Raw genomic sequence first — 11,820 nt, forward strand, 5'->3', positions numbered from 1 at the left:
CGGAAGGAGTATGATTCAGACTACTTTTTCATTAATACTTTTTTTTTAGGATTTGCGAACATGGAAATCTCAAATCTAACTAAGAATTTCCAGGTGCAGCTCTATGCAAGCTGCACGTGTCAGTGCACGTGGTTACCTCCAAGGCTGCACGTGTGCGGTGCACATAAGTAGAAATGCCTTTGCATGTGCCGCCGAGATCTCGTCTAATTCTGCCAAACTCGCCAAACTCTGAAGACTGGTCTGCTAGGAAAGGAAAACAGAAACGAACGACAAAAACAGAAGAAGAAAACAGAAACGACAAAGAGAAACCTCTTCTGGTAGGGTAGCATATTGCCGATTTTCTCCTGGGATAAGTCGGCCTGAAGCCCCAATTTAGCCGATTTGTTGTCTCAGCATGAACTACAGCTATACCGTTAGTTCACTATGCGGTCTTCACGATGGTCAACTTTCATTTCTAAATCTGTATAAAATTAGATATCGAGAAAATTTCCATTTTTTTTTTTCGCTTATCCTATATCCAGAGATCCAGGCCGCGCCTTACGTTCTCGTACGAAGTAAGAACCAGTCCTCTCAACAGACACTTTTTAGGCGAGGTTCCTCAGGAGAAAAGCGTCGATCTAAAGACAAGACTAAACCAGCTTGTAAATTACGGCGAAATGTCAACTACAAACATCGACAGATCCCTTGGTAAGTTTTTCCTGCATGTTCTCAATCTCGGTTACCTGGATTTTGAGGTATGCCTTGAATATACGAGGTGGATTTGAGGTTTAGTTGTGCTGGTTACAATATTTTTCTAAGCGTAAAATTGATTTGATGTGTTCACATTAATTGTCACAAAACAGTATCAATTTTTTTCATTTTAGTCTTATTTTGACGCAAGGTTTCTGTTTATAAGATATGCAGAAGAAAACGTAACAAACCTTAAAGTGTGTGTAGGTTTTTTAGCTTGAAACAGAACAGAACTTGATGAAATATGCCCGACTGTACGTACTACTTCTTTTTGGACTGTGTGTAATTTCAGAATTACGCTCGATCTGCAAGCAACTTCAGTAGTCTAGAGCTGCTATTTACCTTAAACAGTTAAGCCATTAGAGATAGAAACTGAGAAGAGGGTATAGCTTTTAAGTTGTTTGAAAGGAGAAGTGCAGGCAAATCTAAATGAACTTGATAAATTTTTGTCACAGTGATATGGGTCAATGGTTCAATTGATATGATTAATTTATTAATTTCTTATATGTTTACGTTCATTGAATCTTCAATGGTTTCTTTTGTTTCCAAGTGTGGCTACCAGTACCTAAGAGCTTAATATCGCAGAGGTGGCCTGCATTGACTAAATGTTCTTTAATCAAAAAACATTTGAATGAAGGGTTGACAGAAGTGTCACTCCTGATATAAGGTTGAGCTTTAGACTAGAAATTTATGTGTAGTAAAGCAGAGCTAAACTTGATGAACAATAAGATAATCTTGTTTATTTGAATCAGAAATTTGGCACTCGTTCAATGATCGTTAAAATAAAAAATTATATCTCTAAAATGGGATTAAAAGTATAGTTGTGCTGTCAGCTGAAACTATATAGAAAACCTAGTCCCTTCTAGTTAAGTTTTTGTGTGGGAGTATGCTGTCAGTAAACTCCTAGTTTAGTAGGGTTTGTGAGTTTTTGCCCAATTTGTAACACTGTTGTGTCAATGTTGAAGAATAAACTGGAAGACGGGCTCCACCTAACTCTATTGTATTGTATGTAATCATTTATAATTTAGCACCATTACATCTATATTAATGACTTTGATTACTTTGGGAAGTTTAGCTAAGTCATGACTGCCATTCTATGGAAACTACATGTATCCTGAACTGTCCAGTCACAAACAATTGATGCTTGAAAACTTTGGCCACACTTATCACCCCATTTTAGCGTATCTCCTCCCCCTCCACCCCTCTTCTGTTTAACCCTTCTATCTATTAAGCCCCCTGTGTGGAGGTCAGATTTGTTAATAAGCCCCCCTCCCTCGCTGTTCACTTGATATCCTTAACATGTGAATTTCCTGCAGAAAACTTGCAACATGGGAGAATAAGGTTAATCCCTTTCTAACTCATAATATAATAAAGGTGTACTAGTTAATAAAGACTGTGTACTTTTATAATACTCTAGAGAGCCACCTTAACTTTGTCCCATATATCCCTGCCAAAACTGTCTCACCGAGCAAACATGAACCTAGTTTAATGGCTTAGCTCCCACAAGTCTCCTGTAGCTCAGTGGTAGAGCATCCGAACTAGTAATCAGAAGGTCATAGGTTCGACTCCTGATAGGAGCACTCAGATTTCCTTTTACCGAGTATACCTCTATCAATCACTGAATAATGCACATTCTCAGTGCAAACATAGTTGACTAACTGTTAAGTATTTTTATGGACTTGTTGACTATCAGATGACATTATCAAAGAGCAAAGGAAGTTGAAAAAGAAAGCACAGCAAACCAAGAAAAAAGGAGTACCACAGCAACAAGGGAAAAAACAAGCCAGAGTGGGTGCATCAAATCAGAATCAAGGGAGAAGAGCAGCTGGGAAACAGAATGTTCGGCCAGCGCAACAAGGACAGGGCACACAAGGAAGAAGAAAAGGGTTTGCTGGAAAACAGAGTCAGTCGATACAGCAGGGGCGTGGCCCACAGAACAACAGGAAAAAGCAGAATGTAGAAAACACTAACAGAGGGAAGCTTGGTGGAGCTAGGGTTACTGCGAATAGACTTAAGAACAAACAAGGACCAGTACAAAAGGTAAAAAGACAAAAAAAAACATTGTTGACTATATCTTGTCTTTCATGTTTTTCCTTGAACCACAAAATACTCTTTTTGTGTCTGCTCACCAAATTCATGGAATCAATGTCGGTTGAGCTGACATGTATTTAACAAATCAATGCCAGTTTTCTATGGTCTATACTCCTACAGACCATATCATGATGTCAAAAAATGTTCAAAACTCAAGTGGAATCACAAGCCGCAGGTGAGTGGTTTCACTGCCAAGTTTTGGACATTTTATGGCGTCATTTTATGGTCTATAAGAGTATAGACCATAGAAAACTGCCGTCGATTTGTTTTTTACAACAACATGGAAAAACCACTAGCAGAAATGGCTTTATTTTCTGTAAGAAAGCACGCCATTTCATCTGACTTCATTTTTATTGTCTGTACTCTTATAGACAATAGCTACAAGCCAGTCAGTGCATGGGAATTTTGACAGTTATTGTAAAACTTACGTTACAGCCCTGCTCAGTCATCTATGGGTTTGTTTTCAATTTTATAACCCTTTGAGCCCTAACAATGATCAGCATTAAATTTCTCCTTATAATATCAATGCTTATCCAACCCAGGAGTTCATGAGAATTAAGGATATGATCATCCAAGGTGAATTTTCTTGATATTTTAACTTCTCCACAGTCCTTTTGTAAGAAAACTATGGGGACAAGATACGAGAATTTGTTCTTAGATGTTAGGGGTTAAAGGGTTGATAGGACTTTGTCCACAGAGATTTGCCATGGTACAAAGTTGTCTGTTATTACTTAAAAACTGTTTTCTTTTTGTGATATAATGATAGGAATTTGTTGCATATGACTGTACTAGCATTAAGTTTTTGTCATGTTTCAAGTTTCAAGTTTCTTTATTTCCACATATTAATTAAACACAAAGAACGGGAATTAGGAAGAAAGAAATGTGGAGGTGTGAAAAGCAAAACCCATGGGGTTAAAAAGTGTTTATACACCTGATCTCTTACTTAACAAAAGGATATCTGCATTTAAATTAATCTTAGTTAGCGAGCATACATGGAAATAAGCAAACATAGATAAGTAAAATAAACGAATAAGTAATGACAAAGAAGACGAAAAAATAAAATAACATAAATAACTATGCAGGAAGTCAAGAAATCACTCTCTGGCTTTGGATGATAGCAGATATTCTTTTAAATCTTTTCTTAAGCTTTGAATGATTATTAATGGTTGTAAGTAATGGTCAGTGATATTTTATTTCAGAGTAAGAAGATCATCTCAAAAGCTAAACAGCAGCAAAACAGACAACGCGTAAACAGACAAAACAGACAAACACAACAGAAAGATGCCAGACAAAATATCGTAAATAAAAGACGAGGAATGCAGGTACATGCTTTGCAGATCATTTTCTCTTTTTAATGACACTATTCCACATATCCTTTTAACATTGTTTGAGAAAGCATGCAGCTAGATAAGAGTCTTGAGACAAAGTAAACAGACTACAAGATGTGGTAATCGGGGGGACACCTCCCCGTGGCAGGTTAATATGACTTTGAGTTATGTGTGCAACACAAACGTAAGCCTCGCTTACCTCCCTACTAATGTGGGGTAGGATAAGAGCATTGGCAGAACCTTTCTTATCTCCCCAGCACCATATGGGCTGGATAGGACAAAATAGGAGCAATGCAGACTTAACCGAACCACAAGAAGTGACCCCAAGTTTAATATTTTATACAATGTATAACAATCCTCCTCCAAAGGGAGAGGGGGTGGGTAAACAAAATTTTACTATGCGTTTGCGTTCGTGCAATACTGCCAGGAAAATGCCCGAGATTTATGATAAAACGATAGTTAAAGAAATGTTCCATTTGCTTTTGACAATGAATTTTTTGTGGAAATGAATTCTTGGAGGTTACATGTAAATATCACTTGCATTGGGATTGCTACTTTTTCCAAAATGGGACCCTCTACTAAAGAACAGGTAAAGGTGTTTAGGATTCTTACAGGGAAAAATCAAGGGAGAACCCCACTTTTACCTTAAATTAGGAATTTAAATTCAGTTTTGTACTACCAACAGCTCTTGGATGTTTTAATACTATGTCTTATACATTTAGGGACCTTTGAGGGGAAACAGAGTAAACAAGACTCAAAATGCAAGGAACTTGACGTCAAACAGAAACCCTGGCACCTCCAAACCCCAAAGAATAAACAGGTAAGGTTACTGAAGATGGCATGCTTCAATGAGAAATCCTGTAGGATCTGTTATTAATAAATTTAGGAATAGGGTGAAAGAAATGAAGTTCCATTTTCACTTCCCAAAACCTTTTCTGTCTGAAATTTACATTTTAGAAAAAGGCGTCAACTACCAAATTAATGCTACAGTATGCTTGACTTGGTTCAGTCTTGTATACAAAAGAAAACAATTGAGTGTCTGTATTTCTTTTGTGTATAGGAGGTGGCTTGCATTTTTTAGAAAAGTAATAAGCTATTTCTTGTTTATTTAATTAGCATTTTGCTAAAAAGGGACAAACGGTCTTTGTGCCAAAATGGGGCCTATTTGGAGCAACTTACACTCCACTTTCTCAAAACACTTCAATAATTTTACCAAAATGGGGCCTATTTGGAGCAACTTACACTTCTCTTTCTCAAAACACTTCAATAATTTTGCTGAAATGGTGCCTATTTGGAGCAACTTACACTCCTCTTTCTCAAAACACTTCAATTATTAGTGCGTAGAAAATTGTGGTTTCTGTACATGTATGATTCCTGTTGGCCATACCCATTTTTTGTTGTCACAATAATTTATTTCTGCCAGTGTCAAACATGATGTGTAAACCAAGCTCCATGTTAAACATTTTGCTTGATATGTTTAAACAAAGGAAGTGTTTTTATTAATAATTATTATTTTTTTCAGGAGAGGAAATCCACCCCCTCAGCTAACTGTGTCCATTAACAACAGAGCACAGAGGTGATTGAGAGCACTATACTTAGTGAAAGTTTTGACACTTAAAAATAATAAGAACATTACAGTTTGCCAGCCTAGGTACAAAGCTCAATGGAGGGAGCTCATCAAAAAACATATTATATGGGTTCACTCCACATCACTACGTCATTACTGGTCTTCGTGTATCAAGTTTGTTTTTATTGCCCAATAGGATTTTTGTTATTAATATGCTGAGTGAATTGATTTTAGGTTAAATAGAAACACACAGTGGAAACAGGCATCAAATCAAAGCAATAATCAGACCAACAGAAGAAGATGGACAGGGGGCTTTAGAACAGGAGGACAGATGGACACTGGAGATCTGAGAATTTCAGTAGAAAATAATTTATTTCGGGTTAGTATTAAAAGTATATTACCTGCAACATAGTAGACCTGTACAGCCCCCACAACGTTTTAAATTTATGGAAATGGAAAACTGTTCAACAGTGCTGTTGTTCTCTTTAACTCTGTAAAAATGTTCTTTTAATGTTAGTTACCCTCCAGTAAGTGTTTACAGCACAGTTGGTAGTGGGCCTGAGTATTTAGACTGAGACATGATTAAAATTGAAAATAACACATGGTTAAAAACTTGTGGCTGAGGAGTTCAGCTTGGGACTACTGAGAAACAATTGTGGCCAGTTGTTAGAAAGAGTGTGGGACTTGAAACCTAGAACCTCTAGCTAAATCAAGTCTGGCATCATAATCGCCCTGCCCTACTGCCACCTCTGATGTATCGTCCTACAAATCCTTATCACTGACCTATAGTGCATCATAATGCTAGCCGTGCTCTCTTGAATAGGGTAAGGAGGACTATATTGTAACGGAGTGGAACCCCGCCTTGAGGAGCCTGGAAAGGGTTTTTAGCTGCACATGTGCCTAGTCTACTCATGCCATATAGCTAGGATGCATACATCAGCTGCATCAGGCTACATTTGAGCTTGTTACTTTGGAGGGTTACTTAATATAATTGTACAATCAGCAGATTGCATTTTGTTTTCCCATCTATTTTCACTATCTGTTCTCATTTCTCCTGCAGCCTCCAGCACTCAAGCCACTCAAACCACTTTTTGACACTGGTTTTGAGCCATCAGTGGGATGCTCTACCTCAGGCAAGGTACAGTATGCATTTGATGTTACTCTGTGTAACAGCCATAGTAAAATTCTCCTTTGTGATCTGTTGTTAGTGCTCAACTCTTGAAGCCATAATAAGGACAATAACAGTTATGTTGCTGTATTATTCAGTAAATGACACAGGCATACTCGGAAAAAAAAAATCTGAGTGTTCCTATCAGGAGTCGAAACTAAGACTTTCCCATTACTAGTTTGGATGCTCTACCAGTGAGCTACAGGAGACTTGTGGGTGCTAAGGCCATTAAACTAGGTTCATGGGACAAACATCCTGCATACTGCTAGGACTGGAGTGTCATGTGTGGCCTGTGTGCAATGAAATAAATGTGGTGGAATATGTTGAGCATGCAAATGTTGCATGAACAGAGTGTTCAAATGGTTTCGATGCCATTTAGCATTAATTTTTCGAAGTTGAATCGATGTTGAATGAAAGTTTAAACCAAATTAAATTTGATTCAACACACTTTCAACAAGCTTTCAACATTTTGTTACGCTTTCAACAATGTTGAACAACTTGTTCAAACGCCCCCAACATTTGGTTCAACAAAGTGTTGAATGCGCATTGAAGCAAATGTTGAAACCGTTTAAACGGGCCTTTACTTGTTTAAATCTGACACCCAGGTTTTATTTGTTTCAGACATTTGCAACCCTGAATGAAAGATTCTCCAGTATACCACAGAGAGCCCGGACAATTGTCTTAGATTAGTCTTTTAATTTAATTTGATTTGTACTTTATCTTGCAACTGTTTGAGTTTTTATAAACTGTTTTACTCTTTGTGAAAGCAAGATTAATGTTAATACAGTGCACAGTTTCTGCATGTTAGATGCCAGTAAAAGGACTCATTTTAAAAAAGGTTATTTTTTAGCCTAAAATTTGGGTAGGTACTGTAGCTATTTTGTGTGCTTTTATCACAGGCTACCCAAGCTTGTGAATGACAATAGCATTTCAGTGCCACCCCACCAAACAGGCACACCCAATAATGCTACAAATTCAAAAGCTCATGCAGTCATCTTATGTAAGAAGCTGTTTTATTAAACCACACTGTTAATACGACCACTCCTGTCCTGTTACCTTTCAATGGCTGGAGTAACAGAGTATCTTTACAGTAAGAACAGTAATAAAGCTTCTGTATTGGAGCTGATGTATCTACCACTGAAATAAAGATACATGGTATTCTTTCTTCAATGTGAACACCATTTGTTTAAAAGCTAGAGTAAAGCTAATCCAGATTTGGTGTAATTTTGTCCCAGACTCAGTTTTATTTTATTCTGCTAATTCACCTTAATTAACAAATAAATTCTGCCAAAACAATTCGCCGTGGAGCTACGAATATAACAGTACCTGACATGATCTGTAGACCACTGGCTCTACACATTTTAGCTCCCTCCCCCTTCCCCCACCCCACCAAAAAAAAGCCCGCTCTGCAGGCTGGAATAGAGCTGGCTGGGGACTGAATACATTGGACCACTAACTGGCTGGAACGTTTTTAAATATTTAGTTTGCTGAGATTTTTTTATCAAAACACTGGTTCTAGCTGGGTAAAAAATGTCTCGTTTGTTTTACCTGCCTGTCAGGACCCCTGTCAGGCTCGTAAAAAATCATTTTTGACTTTTCGCTCTAACACCGTCTTTACCAATGATTTTTTGAAGGCAAGTAGCGCGCCTGGAACTACAACAACAACAACAACAACAACAACAACAACAATCTTTATTCGTGCCCAGAAATTATATAGTGTTTACATAAATGCAAGAAAGAAAAATTACTAAGGAAGAGAGCACAGCCACTTAGAAATAGCAAGCTAATCGAGCTAAGTGGCTGGGCCAAACGGAAAAATTTGCAAATACCCTACATTAACATAGAACTAAGGACAGGAGTTACCATTCACACACACACGCACACACATAAATAACAATAAACGAGGGGAAGTGCACACTCAAAAACTGGAAAATAAAGTACATCAATGAGCCACGTGTTTTTTTTTTTATCTCTATAAAAAAAGGACCTGTTCGCACTACGCGAAATTATGTTTATTTTGCAAGAAAATCAGTGTCAACATAAAGCCATTTTTAGTGCGAACGGTTTTTTTTGACCCACGAAAATTTTCGCAATCGCCACCAAACTTCAAACATGCCGTCGACTAGGTTTGGAGCCGTGATTTTTTTGTTAGGCGAGAAAATCCTTTGTTCCTCCATCCTTCACCGGGTCATCATAGTCGCAATGAATAGTACACATTACCCGTCGACAATTTGACAAGGACACGACAAGGGACATCAGTGAAACGCTTATTTCCCTAAGATGTCTTCGGGCGACTTGCCAGCCTTAAAATCAAAATGGCTGAAAAAGAGAGAAAAATACAGCCGACAGCGGTACATCTGGACGCTTTGCCGGAACGTTGTACCATGACGATGCACCACGAGATTTCGGCCCGCGGTTCGCTTATGCCAGCTGGAGATGGTTCCGCGATGCTTTCCGATACCTTGTCCCCGACAAGACAGTGAGGGAGAGAAATGTCGGCCCCTAAACCATATGAGACAGATCCCTTTCGTTGGCACCTCAGTTCCACCTTACTAACTTAAACTAAGATTCAGCCATGTATATATATGGCAATGTAATCATTTTGTCTTCCATGTGGTACGTTTTGAGGTTTGAGCATGCGCACGGGCTAAAACGATATAATAACAGAAGGATGACTTGTGGTCAAATGACATTTAGTCTTGGCTCATTCTTACAATTTTTATTGCTGTTTTCCCGAAAACGATTGCATCTTCGCTGGATTGTTGACATTGTTAAGGGAATCAGGTCGCCACCTGAAGAGCTGTTGCTGTTGCTGTCGAAATAGACGTTGCTATTTTTCTGTTTTGGGCTATTAAGTCAACGCTTATTACTGTGCCATTTAATGAAAATGTGCCACGTTCGTTACTAACCCTGGACCGATTTCTGCTTCAACTGCTGGTAAGATCAATTGCCTCGTGATGAATGCCAGGAGCTTTAAAAGTTATCACAAAGTAGCACAACAAACTGGCAATCCGTGTGCAGCCTTCGCTTCCAGGACCTGGTGTACGCCGAAAGCTCTGACGTTATATGCGTCAATGAGACATGGTTGAACCACAGCAACTCTGAAATATTGCATTCTGGCTTAGTTGAATATTTAGGAGAAATCGGTCTGGTCGAAGTGGTGGTTATCGCAATCAAAACAACCTCCGTCAAAGCTGTCAAAGAATTTGAGCCTGAATCGGAAGCCGAGCTGCAACAGCTTGAAATCAGTTTTGCCGAAATTACTACGCTTACTGGTCAAAGAATTTTATTCTGTTTATGCTATAGGCCACCCAGTGAAGACCCAAGTTGGATGGATGTATTGGATAAATTTCTGCATGAAGTTTGTGACCAGTTGGACAATATGGAAATTTCGGGTGACTTTAATTTGCCAGACATCCTCTGGGACTTCATTGACAGCGCATCGGGCGTTAATGAACCAGCCTTTATTGAAACCCTTCACGACCACCTCTTGACACAACTCAATAAAAAACCCTCTCTTCCATCATAGCCAATGACGATATAAATACTGACTGGCATCAATGGAAATACACGTTTCTTGCAGTGGTCTCTGACTATATACAGACCAAGAGGCTTGGATGTCTGGTGCCATACTTAATTTGATCAAGAAAAAAGAATCTATAAGACAAAAGCCGAAACTATCTTATCGAACCACTTAAGGGAGAAGTAAAAAATACTTGCCCAAAACAGTTATGCGCATGCTGCGGAACAGTCGTGATGAGTTCTTCTTTCTTCTTTCTCCGTCCGACCTCAACACAAATCCAAAGCGTTTTTTGGACTATATAAAAGCTGAATTCCAAATTGCATACAATTCCTGAACGAGTCTCGTCGCCAATATCAGCCAGTGCATCTGCTGACCCAAGTGCTCGTACGCCGTTAAGTTCTTCAGCTGAAAATCTGCGGGAAATAGCTGATCATGACACCCCCTCCCCCTCTTCTTCTGGAAGCGCTGCCATGCACCAGCCTCTCCTGATATGTCGGAATTAACGCTCACGGTTAGCGAAGTCTGTAGTGCACCATCTCTTTGTAAGCTGTTAAACGAATCATTAAGCACTGGCTCTTTCCCGCAGAACTGGAAGGAAGCTGACGTTGTTCCTGTTTTTAAAAAGGGTAAGGCCGAGTGCACAGAGCCTGGTGATTACAGGCTTATCTCTCCTTACCGTCACTGGTAACCAAAGTCTTGTAGCGATGCGTATTTAACACTTCAAAGATAGACTGTATGAGGTGGTAAGAGACTGTCAACATCAGGGTTCATCAGAGGGAAATTATGCACCTCCAAACTTTTGGAAGTTCCGGACCACTGGACTCCCTACTACACGACGGAAAACGGGTGAAGTCAGAAGATGATCTATATGGATATGTCTAGGGCCTTCGACAAGGTGAACCATGGCAGCCTGCTGCAAAAGCTGCACGAGTTCGGATTTAGAGGCAGTCTCTTGCAGTGGTTTAGCTCTTACCTGATGGATCGCTATCAACGTGTAACAGTGCATGCAGAAACCTCCCTTGGCCTGTTAGCTCACGAGTACCTCAGGGCTCCATTTTAGGCCCGATGTTATTTCTCATATACGTAAATAACTTGCCCGACGAGCCATGTTGCCATGTTTGCCAATGCAATGCCACAAAGATATCAGATAAACAAATTAAGTCTCGGGAAGGTGCTGTGTACCTACAAGCTGACTTGCTTGCTGGCTAGTTGACAGACATCACACTTACAGCTGGCTGGGATTTCTTAAAAGTCTTGCTCGCTGGCAGTGAAGAGCGGGCATTTTTTACCCAGCAACGTTAAATACGTAACCAAGATTGTCGAAGGGACACTCAGCTAGTGTATAGTGCAACATACGATTAAGTTTTTCTAAAAGGGCGGTCGTTGGGCACTCCTAGTAATAGTTAACAATTAT

The 11,820-nt window shown here is 39.2% G+C and overlaps 1 protein-coding gene across 1 annotated transcript; it reads left to right on the plus strand.

Annotated features, from left to right (window-relative positions):
- Window positions 1-2: 2 nt before the first annotated feature.
- On the plus strand, window positions 3-8,053 carry LOC146452087 (uncharacterized). Its single transcript, XM_085098231.1, has 8 exons — window positions 3-687; window positions 2,423-2,769; window positions 4,020-4,142; window positions 4,871-4,968; window positions 5,671-5,724; window positions 5,950-6,094; window positions 6,776-6,853; window positions 7,505-8,053. The coding sequence occupies exons 1-8, from the start codon at window positions 657-659 to the stop codon at window positions 7,571-7,573; spliced, it is 945 nt and encodes a 314-aa protein (XP_084954357.1). The 5' UTR covers window positions 3-656; the 3' UTR covers window positions 7,574-8,053.
- The last annotated feature ends 3,767 nt before the right edge of the window (window positions 8,054-11,820 follow it).

This window comes from Pavona decussata, unplaced genomic scaffold, assembly GCF_977016875.1.
Source record: "Pavona decussata unplaced genomic scaffold, jaPavDecu1.1 SCAFFOLD_381, whole genome shotgun sequence".
NCBI lineage: Eukaryota > Metazoa > Cnidaria > Anthozoa > Scleractinia > Agariciidae > Pavona > Pavona decussata.

Excerpts from the sequence above, each read along its gene's own strand:
- LOC146452087 (XM_085098231.1), top strand. The coding sequence starts at position 657 with ATGTCAACTACAAACATCGACAGATCCCTTG. Across the intron at positions 4,143-4,870 it reads ATAAAAGACGAGGAATGCAG|GGACCTTTGAGGGGAAACAG; the intron begins GTACATGCTTTG and ends TTATACATTTAG. Across the intron at positions 4,969-5,670 it reads AAACCCCAAAGAATAAACAG|GAGAGGAAATCCACCCCCTC; the intron begins GTAAGGTTACTG and ends TATTTTTTTCAG.